The sequence below is a fragment of the Anarrhichthys ocellatus genome, unplaced genomic scaffold (assembly GCF_004355925.1).
Source record: "Anarrhichthys ocellatus isolate YVR2014 unplaced genomic scaffold, GSC_Weel_1.0 scaffold71, whole genome shotgun sequence".
Lineage (NCBI taxonomy): Eukaryota > Metazoa > Chordata > Actinopteri > Perciformes > Anarhichadidae > Anarrhichthys > Anarrhichthys ocellatus.
This window is the reverse complement of record NW_022280101.1, coordinates 453,854-475,123: the sequence shown is the minus strand read 5'-3', so window position 1 is coordinate 475,123 and position 21,270 is coordinate 453,854. Positions and strand designations below refer to the sequence as shown.

The 21,270-nt window shown below is 41.3% G+C and overlaps 1 protein-coding gene across 1 annotated transcript; it reads left to right on the top strand.

The window, feature by feature from the left end:
* The first annotated feature begins 1,880 nt into the window (after nt 1–1,880).
* On the top strand, nt 1,881–20,286 carry rftn2 (raftlin family member 2). The gene is made up of 9 exons (XM_031873330.1): nt 1,881–2,295; nt 12,615–12,795; nt 15,179–15,287; nt 16,169–16,343; nt 16,802–17,020; nt 17,867–17,973; nt 18,312–18,415; nt 18,516–18,600; nt 18,865–20,286. Exons 1-9 carry the CDS (start codon nt 2,157–2,159, stop codon nt 19,084–19,086), a joined length of 1,341 nt encoding a protein of 446 aa, XP_031729190.1. The 5' UTR covers nt 1,881–2,156; the 3' UTR covers nt 19,087–20,286.
* Nucleotides 20,287–21,270: the final 984 nt, after the last annotated feature.

The window sequence follows — 21,270 nt, the reverse complement described above, 5'->3', positions numbered from 1 at the left end:
TGTTACTGGATATTTGTACAAAAAGCCACAAAAAACCCGAGAAATAACTTTTGGTCCGACATCATACGTATGAGGATGTGTAGAGACAGACCAGTAAAGGCCTGTTTGAGCGTTCAGACTTGGTTTTAAGATTCAGGTTAGGATTGATCCTTCGCTAAGCCCCGCCCCTCCGCTGCTACTCCGTCAAGCTGTCAGAGCTGTATGTTATGGAGCCCACACTGTCACTAACTGCACTCCGTCAATAAATATCATCTGACATTTGGAAAAAAGGAGCAGAAAGACGGGTGTACAACATGTCTTTAGAGGATTTATCCAGGATGTAAGTAACAAACAAAACAAAACAAACTATCATTTTCCGAACATGAAACAAGGACTCAATTGTAAGTTTTTATCTTGATGAAAACATTGAGACAGGTAAACAAAGAGAGAGATTCTGGTTGTGACACAAACACTTTGATGTGCATCTCTCCATCACTAATGAGGGACCTCAGATGGAGTGTGTGTGTGCTTGGCCGCCTGCTGTGCATCAGTCTTCAACTCCGTACTTGAAATGGTCTTAAGTGGAAATCAGTGAGCGACAGAGGTCAGAGGTCAGCAGTATTAAGGTGTGTGTGTGTGTGCGTGTGTGTGTGTGTGTGTGTGTGTGTGTGTGTGCGGGGGTCACTGGCTCGACCTCGCTGTTTGTTGCCACGTGGTCCGGATGTCGTTACAGGTTCATTAGATAACGTGAGAACAGTCATTGAAAAAAAAACATGGCAGCACTCAGAGTTTTAAGTTACAAAGACCACAAATGAAGGAAGTAAATCCTTATACAGTCTGACGGTACCACGTGATGAATGATCACTGATGGAATTACTCACAGGTAATTAAGCTCAGCGAAGAGAACAGGGGGCAAATGGCCGAGAGCAGTAGAAGTATTTAGTGATTGTAGTGCAACGTTTCATCCTCACTGGCTCCAGCTAGTATTCAGATCCTGTACTTAAGTAAAAGTACTTCTGTATACCTCACCGTGAAAATACTCCACTACAAGTAAAAGTGCATTCACAACCTGAATTATGTAAAAGTATGTATTAGCAGCAAAATGTATAGAATAGATAGAATTAGTGTATATCTGATGTTTCTATGTTAATATTACTGCTGCAATGATGTGTATGTTGCATTTAAACTCCTTTATTTTATGTTTTATGTTACAATATTTGTTTTTTTCATTGTCTTTGTCATTGACAAATAAACTAACAAATTAAAAAATAAATGTTTTGACAGCTTTAGTTACCAGTTAATTCAGACATTTTGCACACAAAATATGTGAAGGCTTTATAAAAAATGAAGCTTTGTTGTAAATTGACAGTTTGTACAAGTAAAGCTGAAAAGACGAGTCAGTTAATCACTTAGTCAGGTTGACAGAAAATTCATTTTCTATACAAGGATGCCAAACATTTACAGCTTCAAATGTGAAGATTTAAATTAATACAATTTATTTTAACAATGCACTGTTTGGTGTACAACATTTTGGGGGGAAATGAGCTCCATCTCAACTAACTACAACTGAAAAATCCTGTTTTATAATAATAATCTAATTATATTATATATAATAGTAGAAAAGTCACAGGGGACAATTAACAGTATTGAGTAGGCTTTGACTTTAGGGTTTTCCTTATTATACTTACATACTTTTACTTTATCAGTGCATGCCTTTGTAAAAAAATGTAAGTATTTTTACAGTGTGGTATTTGTACTTTTACCTAAATAAAATATCTGATTACTTCCTCCAAAAACTTTATTTCAGAGTCTTATTTTGAAATTTCGACAGGAAGTTGTAGTATCCTTGCCGTTTTGATTGTGGAGGAAACTTTTTTTTTTACCCAGAGAGAGAGAGCGGCTCCTCCTCTCCACGCTTCAGACCTGCAGCCACATCAGCGGGACACTTTTCTCAAGAAACAACCGCTTCATGACAATTATCTCCTCTCCGTTAACCGGCAGGTTTCCGCTGATTACCTGTGCACAGTCGGAGGGATTAAAGGGGAACACCGAGGAAGTGATGGAGCGCTCCCGTTAAAAAAGTTGAAGCGCTCAAAGAAGATAATCTGTCTGCTCCTCCTCCTCCTCCGGTGCTCGGCGAGCGGCTGTCTGTTCCTTCCCACCCCGCCTCGGAGGCCATGGGCTGCGGCTTGCGGAAACTGGAAGACCCGGAGGACAGCAGCCCCGGGAAGATCTACTCCACCCTGAAGAGACCTCAGGTGGAGACCAAAACGGAGACGGTGTACGAGTACGTGCTGCTCGACTTCAGCCTGGAAGGTAGGACGAGATAATCAATGATGCCACTCCACGGTTTGACCAAAATCAATCAATATATTTATATTTACAGTCCTTTTATATTTATACCAAGACAGAACTAACTGCTCACCAGAAAGAAGTGTTTTATCTGGAACAATTCAATTAATCAATTAAAACGATTAGTCAATGGACAAAACAAATTAACAGATTAATCAATTAAGTCGTTAATTGAATGAAGAATCTCCTCGTTCAAGCTGCTTTTCAGTTTAAAATATATATCATATTTAAGTGTTGGACTGTTGCTCAAACAAAACAAGTGCTTTAATGATTAGTTGATTAATCGAACGAAAGAAAGTCGGAAACTAATTTCTGTCGCATTTCAAACCAAAAAAAAATCTAAAACCCAAAACATTTGATGCTCTTTTCTATTTATTTTTGTGTCATTATAAGTTCAACATCTTTGGCTTTTGGGGCTTTTGTTTGGAGAAAACAAGATTTAAATATGTAAACTTGGACTTTAGGACATTGTGATTGTATTGTCGAATGTTTTCTGACATTTTATAGAACAATTGCAACAATTTGGCCTTAAAAAAAGGTCTCTTGAATAGCAGACACCCTGTTTATGGTCGTTTTATTGGAACATGGTGTTATTTTATTAAAACACCTGATAATGTTTCATTTAAATGTGACACTATGGAACTTTAAAGCCCTTTCAAACTACAATGTGTTGCAGCGTTACAGCATCAAACTGTGAACTCCTAGCAACAGGGCTGTTGGTTCAGGGTATCTAGAAATAGGTCACTGCCTTCTTTCCTTGGCGCGCGCACACACACACACACACCCCTTTCCATGTGCTGGGCATGCAGCAGAATGCAGAGAGAACCCCCACCTGCTGTGATATGGAATCTAATATGAGCATGTGTGATAATCTCAGATGGCTGAGAGAGAGTTTTTTTCCGGGGATAATCCCTTCGTCTGGTCCTCAGACTGGCTGTTGTGACTGTGACCTATTTGGAAGGAAATGGTGATTAAGTCCTGAGTGGGAGCCGAGCATGTAAACAGCAGGCCGGCACGTTAATGAATCATGGAGGAAAGTGCTGCTTTCCAAAATTCGGGGGTGGGGTCAGGGTCAGGGTCAGGAAAGTAAAGTACGTAATGACTTCGGGATTGTCCGACCACTCAGCGTGGATCCGGTCCTGTCTGCATTAGACCCCATCATGTAGACTAACCATGTTTTTTTTCTTTATTAACGGATAATCTTTTGCCTGAAAAGTGTCCGAAAATAGCGAAAAAAATGTCCATCACGACTGTCCAGAGCCCAAGACCGGACAAACCGCACATGGAGATCGTTTCCACCAGTTTGCACAGATTGTTGTGAAGGAGCGTGAGACTTACGGCTGAGTGAACACACCAGACGACACGCCTTAACGTCTCGATTTTACCATCTTTTGTGTCTAAGTGACTAATGGGGACAACAATTTGTTTTAAATCGGTACAATGTTGATCGAGAGCGCTGCAGTTACTAAACGGGCTGCAATGTTATCACTCGGGGCAACTCCTCACCATCAATGTGCGTACACTAAAAGTGTTCGTTTCTGCCACTGACGGGCTCAGATTGTTACTATAAATGTCTGACAGCATTATGGAAACATTTTGCACAACCGTGTTGTGTTTCTGTAGCCATACATCCTCCTAGTTAGAGTTTATTAACATCATATCAATACTTTATCTGATAAAGGTAAAACTTTTGAACCAGGTCCTTTGGTCTTTCTATCATTTAGCTTGTGATATATGAGGTTTGTCAGATTAAGTAGCTTCACCTGGTATTTAAATTTACATATTTAATCATCATTTAAGTGAATATAAGCATCAGATAGGACTCTGCATCGACCGATACAAAATATTAAAGAAGATTAAAGATCAGGATCCTCTGCTAACTAACTTTTGACTTGTGAACGCTCCTCTGCTGCATGTGTTTGGTTTTTTTTTGGGATTCGTTGTGGCTGTCATCAGCAGGGAGTCATGGGTTCTGCTGTCAGCCAGACTTCTAAATAGTGTGTGTGTGTGTGTGTGTGTGTGTGTGTGTGTGTGTGTGTGTGTGTGTGTGTGTGTGTGTGTGTGTGTGTGTGTGTGTGAGAGAGAGAGTCATAGGTTGTGTCTAGATCCACCTTAAACAAACCGTAGTCGGAACACATCTCGTACGCTTCTCTTTGTGATCAGACGTTGCTAAAGAAATGTTCGTTAGCGCTCAGTCGTACAGCCAGACGGCGAGATTGCTGTCGCTGTCGCAGGGCTCAACGGTAAGGCTTCCCTTTTGAGAAATTGGCAACCAAATCTTGGCCTTTTTAACATAAAAAATATGGACAGCAAATCGTGCACCTCATAATAAATATATTTCTGATATTTGTTGCATCAGTGATATTTAGATATTGCTTTTACGCTGCACGTGAGTAACTATAATGCAAGTGCGTTTAATCGCGTGAGCGCAGGGCTTCTGTTTTAGAGACAATGGCGGCGCAAATAGTTGTCTGACAAAGTTCAAATAATCTGCAAATAGATTCAACTGACAAAGAACCAGATGAACAATAAAGGAAGTTTGTGAAGTCTGTGGATGAACACTTATAAGAAAGCCTTTTTAATCTTTTATGTCACATTATTAAGCTGACGTATAACTGCATAGTATCTGAATTACTCAAAATATAAGGTGACTAAAATGCCATATTTTTAGTTTCGGCAACCAAAAGTTGATGCCTGGTTGCCGACCTTGCAACCAATTGTAGAAGTCGGTGTTGTTGGGATATAAACTTTAAATCTGATGTTTGCAGCTGTATCCTGAGCCAGACATGCTCTACTATCAAACCAACGCTCACTGTCCTAGATTTGGTCACTTAACATCCTTGAATACTTCCACACGAGTCATTGAAGAATTATATATTATCAGAATACAGCTGCATGTGATTTCCTCACCCGAGTTGCTTTTCTATGAAGGAAAGAAAAGAGAAATCCGACACACAAAATGCATATTTACCACGAGAGTTAATGTTAAAAAATGCAGCTTTACTGTTCAGCCCGTCTTCCTGGCTCTGCTGGATCGTCACTGACTAAATGTGTGAGTATGCCTTTCGCTCAAAGTGTGAAGCCTCCGTAATTGGCACAGCTAAAGATAAACCGGAGTGATTCCAATCTCTAGTAGTCATGTGCAGTCTGGTGATGGCTGGCATCCTCTCTGGCATTTCTTTCCGTCTTTTACGAGACTCTAAACCGTTTACTTGAGTATGAACGGTGTTAATCACCTCGTTTTATGATTTGGTTAAAGAACAAAATTGGCCGCCGTTATCTACGTCTTGGTTTAGTCAGTGAAGTTGCTGCAATGCCAAATGAAAGATGAAAAGCCGACAAAATGTGGCACAAAATGTGTGTTTTCCTGGCGTTGAACCAGACTGTGTTCTCGCTCCAAATGAGGCTCTGCAGGGTTTCGTTTCCCTCCGTAACAGAGGACGTGTGATGTGATCCCAGATTCACTCGAGGTGTAAAAACACTGAAGAGCACCAAACAAGGGAGGGGCTCAAGTTTCATGAAAATGATTTGATCAACACTGTTAACTACGCAATATTCATATGATATCAGATTTGTTTTAAAAGCTGTTAATTGTGTATCAAGTCATTCAGTCAGACATTGATTTTTTTCCATGGAATCGGTTGCAGCCGTCTAATTTTTAAATCTGGACAAATTTCAGCCGGATCGGTTGTGAGTTTGAGGTCACGACGCCGGATTAATCGCATAAGCTATAAATGATCTGGTTGGATTGTTGGCTGGTTTTCTTGCAGTTTGAGCAGTTCTACGGTCCAATTTCCAATGTGGCTGCTGTTAAAAGGTCCGTTATAAACACAGGCTGTATATGCAAAGTGGACGTAGTCGGCGTGATGTCACTCATTGGTTGGTGAACTGCGGTTTTGAAGCCTCGAGTTCAGCTATTTGGCCGTCGCCATCTTGGATTTTTGTGTTGAAGAAGACTTGAAACTAGAGATTGAGACCATAAACTCATGTTTACAATGTTTACTGACGTAATAAATCAAGAGAGAAGTAGAGTCATTTTCTCATAGACTTCTATACAACCAGAGGAGTCGCCCCCTGATGGACATTAGAGAGAATGCAGCTTTGAGACATGAAGCTTTGGCTTCACTTTTCAGACCTGGGGGTTGCCACATGGTGATAAAAGTCACAAAAAAGATGTTGAAGACGCAGCCATGTTGTTTGAAGAAACCTTATTGGAATTGTCAATGGACAAAACAATTAGAAGTTCTGTGTTTGCTTTCAGTTTGAGCATGGAAGTCACAGGTTTTGTCCCTGCAGCATGTTGTGTGATTTAACACTTAACTTTCCAGCTTTAATGGGCTGAATGAGTTTCTTAAAGGAGGAGGTGTAAAGACTCCGTAGTCCTGTATGTTTTGGAAAAGAATAACGCATCTGTCAGCACATGCCATTCCTGACAAGCAGCTGGCCGACGGATGCCTCGCATATCTTCTTGTTGCATTTTTTTTTTTGTTCAGGAAGTTCCAGCACCTGCACCACCCTTTTTCCCCCGAAAAAAAAAAAGTGCAGATTTATTTAAAGAAGCGGACTCAAAATCAAAAACGCTGATCACTGCAGTTTATAGTAAACCATGATGCCGTTATAAGAATCACTCCCCACACCACTCCACCCTGCTCTGGCCTCGCTTCTCCTTGAAACGATGAAGCGTTTCTGGGACACACACAGAGCTACTGTCACAACTCTTGCTTTAATCTGCCTCATCTCTCTCACACACACACACGCACACGCACACACACACACACACACACCATCCCCGTTGTATGTCCCGTTGCTGTGCCCGGTAGCAGGGCAGCTTGGCCTGGTTTTTTACTCCCGACCGAGAGGAGACTGGACGTGGAGGCCTGGAGCCAGAGGCAGCACATCAAAGCACCTAATGGCTAATACTTCCCTGAGCTCATTACTGATGGCTGCATTGCACATGTGAGAGCGAGAACTCATGTGGACCCTGAAGAGGTCTTTATATAGGTATTGATCTTTTCATTGCAAACTGCTCACTGTGTGTTCCTTACTGTTGAAGCTCAGTCCAGTAAACACGTTTGTTGAGTTGAAGAAGTCACAAGAATCCTTCTCGAGAGCAATAACACAAGAAAGAGTATCCTGGCTCTGTCTTTACCGGTTTTTGTTGTTTAGCGACCAGAAAGGGATGAAGCTAAAGAGATTTTGCTGTCTTTCTATTGTTTTATGGTCGGACGGTCCACCACTTTGATCCTGACTAAATATCTCCACAACTATTCGATGGATTGCGAATAAATTGTGGACGTTCATGGTCCCCAGAGGAAGCCTGTTGACTTTGGTGATCGTCTGACTTTTCCTGTTGCACCGCTATAAGTTTGACATTTGTGGTTTTTTTTAAAATAAAATATCTCAACAACAATTGAGTGGATTGTTTGGTACACACACTCATGTGGATGATTTATAACTTCAATCCTTTAACTTTTCATCGAGCGGCATCAGGTCAACTTTTTTACTTGTTCAATACTTTGGTTTGTTAAGATCTGCACAATTAATGTCGTTCCCATCAGCCTCAGCTGTACTTTGTGTTTAGAGATAATAAGCACAAATGTTAGCGTGCTACTAAAGTGAGATGCTAATCATGGTTAGCATCAGCTTGTTAGCATGCTGACCGTACCGTATATCTTGAACGCACGCACAGTTTCCCTTGGAATAAATACAGTTCTATCTTATCTTAAAGTGAAATTTAAAGAAAAATAACTTTTTCCCATTAAGACGATAACAATCCTGTTTCCTCTTGCGACGAATGATTTCCGACCCTGAAGCCTGAGGCTGACGGGCTTCTACTTCCCTGCACATGGAGCGGTGTCATGCAAAGACTTGAAGTGGACTCTGAAGGGAATCAAGGATCAGAGGATGATTGGAAAAGTTGCACAGCGACGGCAGGTCAGGACTAGATGAATAAAGGGGACAACACAAAGGGATTTGCGGGTGGAGAGATGGCTTAAACTGAGGCGACGTGTATTCATCACTGGTTGGATGAACTCAGCTGAAGACTGTTGAGGAAAATGTGGGATGAAATGAAACCTTCTAATCCGTCAAGAGATGGCGACTGATTTGTTTGGATGTGGTCTGACCTACCGAGGCATCGATTCACTGTGTTGATGGTAAAAGGATCTATCTGTCGGCCAGTACTCGTCATTATTTTCAGGGATGAGTGCGATTTTCTGTAATCTCTGTCTAATCTGGGAATCTAACGGCACATGCTGGATTATTTCAGATTAAAGCCAGTACTTTCATTATTACATTTAGAGGAGATGTGAAGGGCAGCAGAAACCTGGAAACTTGCACTCGATAATCAATTATCTTTGATTCCAGTTGATTGGCATAATGCGGCTAATGTTGAGCTGAGATGGCCACATTGGAGGGTTGAATGCCTTCTCTAATCAGCTCGAATCAGCACTCAGTTTGTCGGTTTGAGTTTCAGCTCATGTTTTATGTATCAGGCCCCCAAACTATACTGCTCTGGATCAATCTCTCAGTTCTCATAGTGTCATTTTCAGAGGAAAAAGCTCTAATAAATCCACTTAACACTTCCTGCTCAGCAGCAAACAGCAGACATACACGGTTAGAAACTAGCTTGTAAAGTTTGTGAAGCATTTAGCAGCTAAAGAGACTTTCGGGAGTTGGTGGAGACCAAAACAGGAGCTAAAAGAGTGAATATTGGACTTTATCAGTTGGACACAAATTACTGTAAATGAATATTCATGTTGTAACTGCTGGATGTGTAAAAAAAGCAACTGTTTGCAATCAAGTTCACCATATCTACTTGAAAAAGGGATAATATGTCAAATATCTAATATTTTGGTGCATCACTAAACCACCCATAAAATCCGATACTAGCATCAGAAATACCTATGATGCAGCCTAAAATGCTGGATTGGGTAACTGCGAGTACGCGAATCTATGCACCGATCCAATATCGCATTATCATATAATTTATCAGCTCATTAATGCTACACAGGAATAACAACACGCGTCACTCGCTCAGGTATCGGGAAGGAAGAACTTCATATAGTTTTCCTACTTTTCTTTTGTCACTTATAATAGTCAACTCACTGTGTGTGTGTTTTGGGCTGTGGGGATGAAGGATGGGGAGATGGGAGGTGCTCAAAATAGTGCAGAGCACCAACAGTCTGCTGCAGAAGTGCAATGAACTGCATCACGACACCAACTAATCTGCACTTTTCAACTGAATTCACAAGCCGTCTGTTAAAATAAAGAAACACTCAACTGGTGTTCTGGATGAAATTTTTAGCATTTCGGAGCTTTTAGAACATGAGAGCATTTTCAGCTTTGTCCACATTTAGGAGCCTAAAATACACGTGGCAGTAACCTTCATAAACCAGATGGAGTGCATTTTACTTCATTGTTTCCTAACGATCATGTCTCCGTCCATGCAGGTATTCGTCCTACATCGCTACCCGATTTGTACATCTCTGATTGAGAGTTGCACATGTGCAGTACGGATCTGGGAGGTGCTAGCGGAGGGTGTAATCTTGCAAAATGTCAGTAATTTGGCAATATTTTACACTGGAAAATTCCTCGAGTGAAACAGTGACATGTTTATAATGCCATGTATCGGATCGGTAGTTGAGGTATCTGAATCCGTGTCGGAAACCGGAACACCTCTAATTGTGAGCATGCTGACGTTAGCTTGTTGGCATCAAAGCATTCTCACAGAGGTGCTTGTTTCCTTCTAGTGTTACTCTTGTTTTTGTGGCTCCTTGTTGCCAGGCTGCTTTCTCCTTTTCACACCTTGTCTCCCATTCACGAACGGGCTCATAAAATCCACCTCGTAACTGCTGTCTGGCTCCTTCCTCCCATTCTCTCGGCTCTGTCACCCCTTCTCTGTGCCCTCAGTTGTTGCTCAACTCCACTTGAGCCCCTTAACTCCCCCCCCCCCCTCCCTCACCCATCCTGCCAGCTCCCACCTCTACTTCTTCTCCCCCCCCCACCCTTTTTTTTACCCTCTTTGCTAGTCCTCAGCTCTTCCTCTCCTCCTCTTTATTTTTTCTCCCACACATCACTAAACAGAGGCCTCAGTGTGCGGGATGACGGGGCGAGTGGCACCAGGATGGGAGGGGAGGGGGTGGTGGGTGAAGACTGAAAGCAGGGGAGGAGACGAGCAAAAAGGCTGCAACAAAAGCCTTGCTTGGAGGTGTGTGTGCATGACATCATGGTCCTCCTGGGAGCCATTATCTGCAGCGCGGTTGCCTGCTTTTTTTCAGCGTGAGCCTCCAGACGTTGCTCTGTTTCATCCTCTGAAGGAAAAAGAAAGTTGCCCTAAAAGTTGTAGTGAAGCATTGATGTTGTCCACCAGCTGCAACATGTACGTCCCTGTGTTAAATCTATATTTAAGTGTTTTGGAGCGGGATTTACACCCACAGGAATGCGAGTAAACTGTTTGCCGGGCGTTTGCTTTGGTGGTTTCATTGAGGTTCTTCTGGTAGTCTTCAGTCTCATAATGGAGCCGGCCAGACAAACCATTCAGAGGCTGCAGTGATCTCTCAGCTGTGGACTGGATCTCTGGGGTGTTTGTCCGTGAGAATGTGGGGGGTTGTAGTGAGGAATGCTCTCACACACATACAACTTGAAATTCGTCAAATGGACTGTGTGTGTGTTCGTGTGTGTGTTCGTGTGTGTGTTTGTGTGTGTGTGTGTGTGTGTGTTCGTGTGTGTGTTCATGGGGCACACAGCCAAGCCCCTCTGTGAACAGCCACTCTTTGTGGACACAGGAAGTATGATGATTGCCACAGGGATTTCCAGCCAGAGTTTCTTAAGGAAAAGACAACAGCAACACAGTACCAGCTCCTCACAACCCACCGTGCACTCTTTATACCTCTGAAAGGGGCGAGGACATGGATAACATGTGAACCGAAACGAGTAAACTACACGACACAACCTGTGATCCTGTGACGCCTCGGGAGAGTTTGTACTTTCCTCAAGTCTGCAAAATCCTCTTAAGGGTATCGATTCATTTTACAAAATAGTAATATTCATGTAGATCTGCTTCAGTAGCCACACAGTGATGGACAGTCGTGTGCAAATATTCAAGAGATGCCTGCATATGAACTCCGAGCCACAAAATTGGATCTTCATCAAAATGCTTATAAATTGATTCATACGAGGGTTGCGTCCATTTTTGAAGGTACTAAATTCGATATTCAGAGCATCAATATAGCAGCAAACAACTATATGCTATGTAAAGATATGTTGGAGTAATGTCTACCTGAGTGGAGAATGAAAAAGTAAAAGTACAAATGCAATACATCCAAAAAGAGATGGGCATTCTTCACTATTTTCTTACATTTTATAGACTAATAATTGGACTAAATTGATTTGTTTCACTTCAATCTAAAAGTTGTAGGTGATTCAGAAGTCTTGAACCAGGCTAGACATTTTATAGACAAAACAATAATTGAGAGCATAACGGATAAAGAAAAAGAAAAGAAAATGATCTCACAGCAGCATGAAGATTATACTCCATTTCTTCTTGTTCCAGTCTCAGAGCCACACCAGACATAACCGCTTGAGGAGCGTGTGTGTGTGTGTGTGTGTGTATATGTATATATATATGTGTATATATATGTGTGTGTGTGTGTGTATATCTCCTTCCTTTACGTAAGCTCGGGGTGGTTTGGTGTTTCCCTCAACATGCCGGGGTTGGTGGTTGTTGTTTTTAATGGCAGTCATCAGTCTTTGAAGCGATCTGACACAGCTGGACTCAGGATATTAAAACTCTCAGACCAGAAGCTTCCAGATCTGCAACATCGTCATATTTATATTGCAGGACACTTGATGTAAAGGTGCCGACATGTCAGTTTCACACGCCATAGGATGTCTAATAAATGGTTCCATATGTGACGACTTACTAAAAATAGCAGCCTCTCTGATGCTGAACTAATATACAATAAATAACTGAAATTAAAATAAATGCTATGCCCCATCATCATCATCTGACAGACCCCGTGTGTGTGTGTGTGTGTGTGCGTGTGTGTGTGCGCTTTCCTGTCTCTATGAGCAACAGTGGAAAAATGATGTTCAAGTCATTACACAGGAAGGAAAATAAAACGTTCCCAGACAGTGTGCATGATTTTTGGTGCTGGACGGTGTCCTATGTTTACATGAATACAGACAAATCTGGGGGGGGGGGGTGTAGTAGTAACTTGTATAAACCAGCTGGCTACATTTTACTGAATTGTCTCCTACTGATTGTGTCTCTGTTCCTCCAGGTAGTCGTCCCACGGTGCAATATGTGGCTTCACTCTCCGAGCTGCCCCAGGCCCTGCAGCCCTACTACACACAAGGCTACGTCCTGACCGCCTTACACCCCATCATCCTGTCTGTGGGTCGAACCCGCTCGCTCCCCTTCAGCCTGCTCTACCGAGCCATCCTGGCCCGTCCCAGATCCAGGTACATAAATCTTAGCCCTCTTTTAAGCTTTAACCCTAATGTTCTAATTTTAATACTTGCCACTATACTTTGGCCTTTGGAAATACCTTTACGTTGAACGATTTGCTCCTTTTTCATGATTTTAGGTTTAAACACACATATTTACCAATTTATAACTTTCTCTAATCGTCAGTCTTGAAGAAGATGAGTCTGGGGCAAATACATTTTTATCATCTGCATAAAAATGTATATTGAATTACTGATTAGAGAACTGATTCACAAAAGACCTTTAAAAAATGAAATATTGAATATTTTCACATTTTACGGCCTTTAAGTTTCTAAAATACATCAAATACTGGATGTTTTTGTCTTTTCAGGAATCTAAATGCTTTCAATATATTTAAAAGAAGTGAAATACTGAATAATTTCACTTTTGTAGGACTCTAAAAATGGATATTGAAGAACTCATTCAAGAACTGATTGAAATCCTTAAACTGAAATATTGAATATTTTCATATTTTCAATCCTCTAAAAATCTCTAGAATAATGTAATAGCTGTTCACCTCTTTGAGCTTCTAAAATTATTTAAGTGAAATGTTGGATACTTACACCTCTTTAGGGCTGTAAAAAGAGACACATGAAGCTGTATCATCTGCATAACGATTGACACAAGTACGAAAGGACTATGGTCTAAAATATTGCATATTTTCACACTTTACAGCCTTTAAAGTCTCTAAAATATGTGAGATGCTATACTGTAAGATAAATTCCTCTGATCATGCACAATGGGGTGTATATTTCAACCTAACTCCTGTCCTGTGCACCATGCTTTGAGCATTAAAAGTGTGACAATACTGTAGGAGATTTTTTGTCCCGTTCCTCGTTATCAGAGTGGGATTTCAAAATTGCTCCGACAATATGTTCATCGTTTCAGGACTAAAAAATAAATGGAATACTTGATACGTTCCCTTTTGTAGGACTCTGAAATCCCTAAAAAAGTAAAATATTGGATATTTTCACCTTTTTGGGATATATAAAATTGCTAGAATTGGTAAAATATTGCATCCTTTCAACTCGTCAAACTTCTAAAATTCTTAAAGTTAAATATTTGATACTTTTCACCTCTTAAGGGCAGTAAAATCCATTGAAAATATTAAACATTGGCTACATCAGCATCAGAGGCAGACTGAATGGCAATGGTCCAATAATAGAGCCCTGTGGAACCCCATTTCTGATGGTAAGAGTTCTCCCTGTAAGAAAGACATGGAATATCTTGACCCAAACTTGACTGTATCAAATGAGTTTGAGAGGTACAGTATACTGTACATGTTGTATGTGACTCCACTCCCTCTGCCACACATGCCTCCCCACTGTGTGGCCACATGTTCGCCTCCATACTGTCTAGTAAATGGATGAATGATGGATGAAGTCGGCTGCATATTTAATGCACAGCCCTGGTAGGAGGTCAGACTGGCGTGCCTGGAGGAGACTGTTTTGGTTTGACTCACGTCTACCATGACGTCTATTGGCTAGAAATCCACCCAACAACAGGGCTCCCACAGCAGCCAATGGGGGTGAAGCATCCCTGATCTCTGCGGTTTGATTGGTTGGGATACTGTAACTGTGATGATGATTTTTATTTCATAAGACGGCAGTAGAGGTGAATTAATAATGTTAATGATGGTGTTTCTATGCAAAATTATAGAGAAGGGAAATGGTATGCAGTAGTGGAGAGTAACTAAGGACATTTACTCAACTACTGTACTTAAGTACAATTTGAGATATTTTTATTTTACTTTACTATCCAACATTATTTAAAGTCAGTATCTGCTCCTCTTTCACCGGCTGTAACATTAAAATGCTGCTTACGTGTTAAAACATTATATGAATATTCCAATATATTACTGTCTGAAAGGGACCATTTTACACAATACAAGTACTTTTACTTTAATACCTCAAGTACATTTTTCCATTAATACTGAAATCTTGAATATAAGACTTTTATTTGTACCAAAGTATTTTTGCAAAGAGGTAATTTTACATGGGTACTTCTTCCACCACTGACTCTGTGTGACCGTTATTTTACAAAAACTCACTTTCTTGTAAAAAATGCAGCATGTGGTGTACGATCTTTCATCACTTGAGTTGCTTAAGTTGTTGTTTACCTTCTGTGTTAATTGCTCAGACAGTCGGCGGTAGCCGCCTCCCGCTGAGCCTATAAATGATTTATGTGTCGGTGTCGGCAGCTCAGTGACAATTACAAGTGAACTATGAACCCTCCAGATGGATTCGAATCCAGGAACTCCCCACTGACCTGAACAGCTTTAACATCAGGCTACGTTACCGCTGAACTCCTCTCATGTTCCGTTTAATGGATGTTTTTTCCGTCTGTCTGTGTTTTCAGTAAGCAGATGGCGTCCATGTGTTACAGCGTGCCGATGTTGAAGGTGGAGGAGTGGCCGTTACCTGGAGAGTCACTGACCGGGGACACGGTCCGAGCGCTCATCGACAGGGTCAGTGAGATCTACCGCAACTAAAAAGCTCCAAGAGGTCCCATGAATCATCAGAGGGGTCACCAGGAGATTGTTTTAGGCAGTAAAGAAATAATTCTATATACTTTCATTCCTTTAGGCCTCTAAAATCCTACTGGATGATTTCCCTTTTTTAAGCACATGAAATCCTTTTGGAAGTGCAATTTTGATAATTTCATGAATCTAAGGTTTAAAAAAAATAAAACGTTTGTCAAAATATTGAAAAATTCATCTTTTCAAGACTCTTAAGATGCTTAAAAAGAGCTTCAAATAAGTGGAATACTTAACACTTTCACCTTTTGTAGGACTCTGTAATCCTTTAAACAGGTGAAATATTGGATATGTTCACCTGTTAAAATATTTTTTAAAAATCCCTTAAATATGGGAAAGAATACTTTCACATTGTGAGAATTTAGAGATGTTTAAAATAAGTTTAACATTAATCATTTCCACTTTTTACGTCTCCTTAAATGAGCAAAATACACGAAACTTTCACGCCTCAAAGAAATCCCTAAAAACATGATGATATTACACTCTAACATCCTTAGAATAAATAAAATGGATACTTTCATTTCTTCTTGCCGAAGAATACACAAACTCATTGTTATTTTGGTAAACATGGTGATTTTAACCATCATAGTTTTAAAGCTGCTATACGTGATCATTTCAGTTAATGAAATGTTGTTCTCATTGAAAATAGCAATAAATTCAGTTCACTTATGGATTTTTACTTACCCAGTATTTTCTGGTTTCAGTGACCTTCCACCACTACCTGTGTGCCGTTGAGCATAAAGTCTTCAGCCTGGTTTTACTGCAACGCTGAGCCAGATGTTCGTCTGACTCTGGGTTTCTCTCTCCGGCAGGTGAACAGCAGCGCTCGGGGGGGCGTTCGATTCGTTGGCTCGGTCCTCCAGCAGGTGAGCGGGATCACCAACGGCCGGGTGCACAGCCCTAAGAGGAGCTGTCGCTCCCCTCCACGCACCCCCCCTGGTACTCCGCCCGGAGACAGAGAGCTGGAGGAGAACACCTACAGTCCTGGTGAGACACTCGCTGTGGATGAATTCTGTGTAATGAATATTCTAATAACCATTAATCAGTGGTGGCAGACACCCTCAGTACTTGCACTTAACTAAAAGTAGCAATACCACAATTTAGTTATTATTTAAGTATATATATAAGTACAAAAGTATGAGCATAAAAATATATTTAAATAAAAGTAACGGATTAATAAAAGTACTTGTTATGCTGAATTATATTATTGATGCATTGATGTGTTCATCTCTCTAATGTTGGTAAAGGTGGAGCTAATTTAAAATACTTTATATACTGTTGGGTAGCTTAACCAATAATAGCAGATCGTAATATATTAATTGACTTATATTTTATATTAACAAACTAAATCTGCATCGTAACTAATGGGTAAAAAGTACAATATTTGCCTGTAATATATAGTGTACAAGTATCTCAGTAGTTCCTCTTGTCGTCCCTGATTCCAGATTTGAGGCTGCTGGTCTTCTTCCACTCCTGGGCTCCGGGCTGTGCTCCTCTGGACTCGCTGGCCTGTCAGTACCACCAGGGGGCGCTCTCCATGCGCGTGTCCAGGAAGGGCCATGTGGTCAGCTCCCTGGAAGCTGATTGGCTGGAGCTGACTGCCGCCTATTATTGCAAAGGCTGGTCGTTGGTGGACTCCTTCGTCTACTGGGACACACCCAAAGGTTCGTCTGAAGTACTTCGGTAAAAGTAGAAATACCACAGTCTAAAAATACTCTATTACAAGTAATATTTAAGTAAAAGTACTATCAGCTAAATGTACTACACTGGTATCAAAAGTAAAAGTACTCACTGTGCTGAATGCTTTCAAAGTGTTTTAAATCACTAACAAATGCATGTTGGAGCTTTTTAATGTGTTCGTTCATTATTGTGAAGCCAATTTGAAATACTTTGTATACTGCTGGCTACATTAGTAGCATTTTACTGCGTCATGAAAAGCACATCTGTTTATTAAGAAGACAAGGCCTTATGTTTAAAAAGTTAAGAACAACTGGTGTTTTTCCTTCTATCTCTACCTTTTCCACTATTCTCATAAAGCACTGATTCACACATGGGCACGCACACACACACACACGCACACACTCAGTGACTTCCTGTTTTGGCTATGATCCCTCCTCTTCTCTCTCCCGCTACGTCTATATTTGGAGTCGTCTTCCCAACCCCGGCAACCTCACTTCCTGTTCCTCTGCGGAGTAGCAGACATGTCCGTAAACCTCTGAGGCCTGAAATAAATGGGCTATCAAACACACAAACACACACACACACACACACACACACACACACTCTGACTTTCACACACACAGTCTAACCTATTTTTTAAATAACTGGGTCATTATCAACCCATTACATTCTCTCACTGTTGCGTTTCCTCTGCGGTCTTTCAGCACTGAAAAGATTTGCTGTGTATCGTTCATTTGCCTCCTAACAGTGTTATAAAAGTGGTTTATTATATATAAGATGACAATATAAACACTTGTACACACTTTAAAGTGACTTTGTGTGTGTTTCAGGCGAGCCGGTGCCCAGATCGCTGGAGGGATTGTTTGTGTACGAGGAGAGAAGCACCTCTCCTCCTGCCAACGACACCATCGTCGTAGAGCAGTGGACCGTCATCGAGGTGTGTGTGCATTCAAATGAATGAGAGAGCTGCCTTTTTACACACAGCTGACCGGGCTAAATACCTTTTTTTTTTTTTTTGTTTTTGTTTTTTTTTTCCTGAGGAAACTACCCCTTTAAATCCTGGCTCTACAAAAGACATGAAACCAAGCCAAGATAGTTCAATGTCTGTATTTATAACTGGACACTGGCATGTTTTCCTTCTTCAACAGCTGACTTATCTTTAATATACTGTGTGTGTGTGTGTGTATATGTATGTGTGTGTGTGTGTGTATATATATATATATATATATATATATACTGTGTGTATATATGTGTATATGTTGTGTCTACACTCAGGGCACCAATGTGAAAACGGACTACGGGCCTCTCCTTCACACTCTGGCTGAGTTCGGGTGGCTGCTCACATGCGTGCTGCCCACTCCCATCATCCGTCACGACAGGTAGATGCACCACCGACTCAGCCCGCTCTGCACCAACACCGCTCCATAAGCTAACCGTGTGTGTGTGTGTGTGTGTGTGTGTGTGTCTGTGTGTGCGCAGCGATGGGAATCTGGCCACGAAGCAGGTTGTGTTTCTCCAGCGGCCGGTCAGAGGTCAGGCGTCGTCGGGACAAACGAGGAACCAGGTGAGAGGAGGAGAGGAGTAAAGCCACCAAATGTAATTATTTTTTGGGGTATTTTGGCACTAAACAAGGCAATTATTTCTTCAGTCAGTATCTATTAATGGAGGAAGTCTGACTGAGAGAATCCTGCTGTGAGAGGCTTTTTATGTGGCTACACTGCACCCTGGTGTACAAAGTGGAGGTTGCACTTCACAAAGCGTGTCCCTCCTTTTATTACTCGTACTTTATTGCACAAAAGTACTAACTCCTGTCTCTGTGTCCGTCCAGGTTCTACCATTGCACAGCGACGTGTCCAGTCGCTCCGTGAGTCGAGCGGTCAGCAGCCCCATCCCTCCGGAGGAGGAGCTGTCTCCGACCACCGGGGGCATCGGGGGATTCCCGGTGTTCGGAGGAGGGTATCCCAGCGGGGGGTATCCCAGCGCCCTGTCCCACCTGGAGGAAGGTGGCTTCGAGCAGGAAGAGGGCAAAGCTGAAGTCACCTGCATGTGAGCAGGTTTTGGACGCGGACTAAAGTTGAGGATTTTAAAACGTTGTTGGATTACTGAAGGAGAAATCACCTGAACACGGTGAAAGTCCAGACTGTTCATAAACCATCGTGTTCATGATCCTTTTCTTTTTAACAGACTTTCAATATAGAAGAACTCAGCACTTTTTAACGAAGCCATAATGAGAATGAGGTATTATTTAGATCTTTGTCCACACTTTACATCGACTTGTTGGGGAGGGAAACACTTAAAGCATATTTAAATCCATCTTTTGTTTTTTTTAGGTCAGTTCAGGTGCTCATGGGAAATCACACTATAAAGCACAAGCACAGATTTCTGCACAACACCGGTGGTGAAATGAGGGGAAGGGGCTCCACTTTGTCAAATCAGCTCACACAGTTTACAATTTTAAGTATTTCACAGTTTAACACATTTTCAATGTCCAGTCGTCTCTTGCTATTGGGAAGCTTTTCAGTGTTGTAACCCCTTATGTTTAATCTGACGTCTTATCATGCAAACATTTTAAAGTATTAAATATTCCGCAGTTACTTTCTTTACATGGTACTGGCAACGCACCTGCTTCTCTCTGTAATGGTTGAAGTTCTTCAGAGATGTCGTTATATAAAGTCTTTGTTCTGCAGAATACAATATTTAAAAGTAATCTGGATGTTAAGTTAGTTCACCAGACCGCTGTAACTGGTCTCTGCTCCAGGCTACATTAGCCGCTATTAGCAAAGCACACCTGAATCTCTGACCAAACTGTCAAGTTGCATTGTGGGTAATGTAGGCACCAGGTTTAGAAAGCCTTCGTGGAGTAAAGACATCTCTGGTTCAGCTGCATTGATTTTTATACTTTTGTTTTGTAAAACTGTCTACTATGAGACGTTTAATCCGGTCTTTTATTACAATAAAGGGATGTTTTCTAAGGACAATGCTTTTTGTAAATATCTTAATGTTCGTATTCATTGTGCAAAATTTGGGTTTCAACCAACTGACTCATTTTATTTTGCTTTTTTGGGGGATGGAAAGGTGATCAAATGTATAATTGTAGGTATTCCAGTGATATGTAAAACAATTCATACATGTTTAAATGTATTTTCCTCCACAAACTTACCATCCAGGTTTACTAAATCTGTTAACGTTCCAGCCTTTGACAGTTGTACATTTTGCTTCCTTTATTTTATTAAACACTTATTTCCCATTGTCTGAGAGTCGTGTTGCATTAATCCTGACGTGTTTCACACACAAGATCAAAATGTCCACACATACTGAATAGGTATTTTTTATTAACAGACATCATGAAAATGTCCACAGTAACAAAATTTTTTAGTCCATTTAAAAAAAAAAAAGTGGGTTTGGATTGACAACTCTTCCCACAAAATAACTTAATGAGGAGGGAGGGTGAAAGAAGGGAGGTTGTGCTCCGATACATAAATGCAGCCGACATTTCCTCCTTTCCTCGTATTTACTCATGTTTGTAAAAACTGGCTTACAGCAGCTCAGTCCCGTAAAGTCAAGGAAAGGGAAACATCAGCTCATTGTACACAGTATTAAAACGAGAGCATGCCACAAAGCAGGATCAGAGTTAGCCAACAAGCCTTCCTAAACACTCTGACACACTTCAGAGGCCAGAGAGAGAAGATCTGACCGCGAGTACACACATTACACAGCTAGAGGTTACGTTTTGTCTTTGTTCACTACCACCACACAAGCCACACACCTACGTTTGTGTTTTAATAGCAGTATTAAGTCAGCAGGCTAATTTAGTGATCCATTTCATGGGACAACCCCCCCCGAAAAAAAAACAGGCTGGTAGGCAACACAAGCGAATAGAAAGAACAGAAGCAGACAAAGAAAGTGAAGCACCGTCAGAAAACATGAAAGTGAATTAAGACAGAGAGGGAGGGGGGGGTATATACAGAGGGAGAGGGGGGATGCTGTCAGTGTGTGCCTTTGTCAACAATACAGGTCACCATGATTACATTTTGCAAATCCAGCTGCTAAAAGAACATTTAAAAAAAAAAAAAGGAAACGGGGTCTCCCGTACAGGAGTAGTGTGAGAGCAGGGGCTGCATCCAGAGACACAGTGTGCATCTGAATATACAGAGAGTAAATAGGATAGAAAGAAAAACGTCATCTTGTCCTGCAGGCATGGCTGAGCTCCGCTCCCACTACTCTTTAACCCTTA

What these genes read in the sequence shown, in the direction of transcription:
- rftn2 (XM_031873330.1), top strand. Translation starts at nt 2,157, where the DNA reads ATGGGCTGCGGCTTGCGGAAACTGGAAGACCCGGAGGACAGCAGCCCC. An exon ending in GCTCGACTTCAGCCTGGAAG is followed by an intron (nt 2,296 to 12,614) that starts GTAGGACGAGAT and finishes CTGTTCCTCCAG; the next exon opens with GTAGTCGTCCCACGGTGCAA. An exon ending in TCCGAGCGCTCATCGACAGG is followed by an intron (nt 15,288 to 16,168) that starts GTCAGTGAGATC and finishes TCTCTCCGGCAG; the next exon opens with GTGAACAGCAGCGCTCGGGG.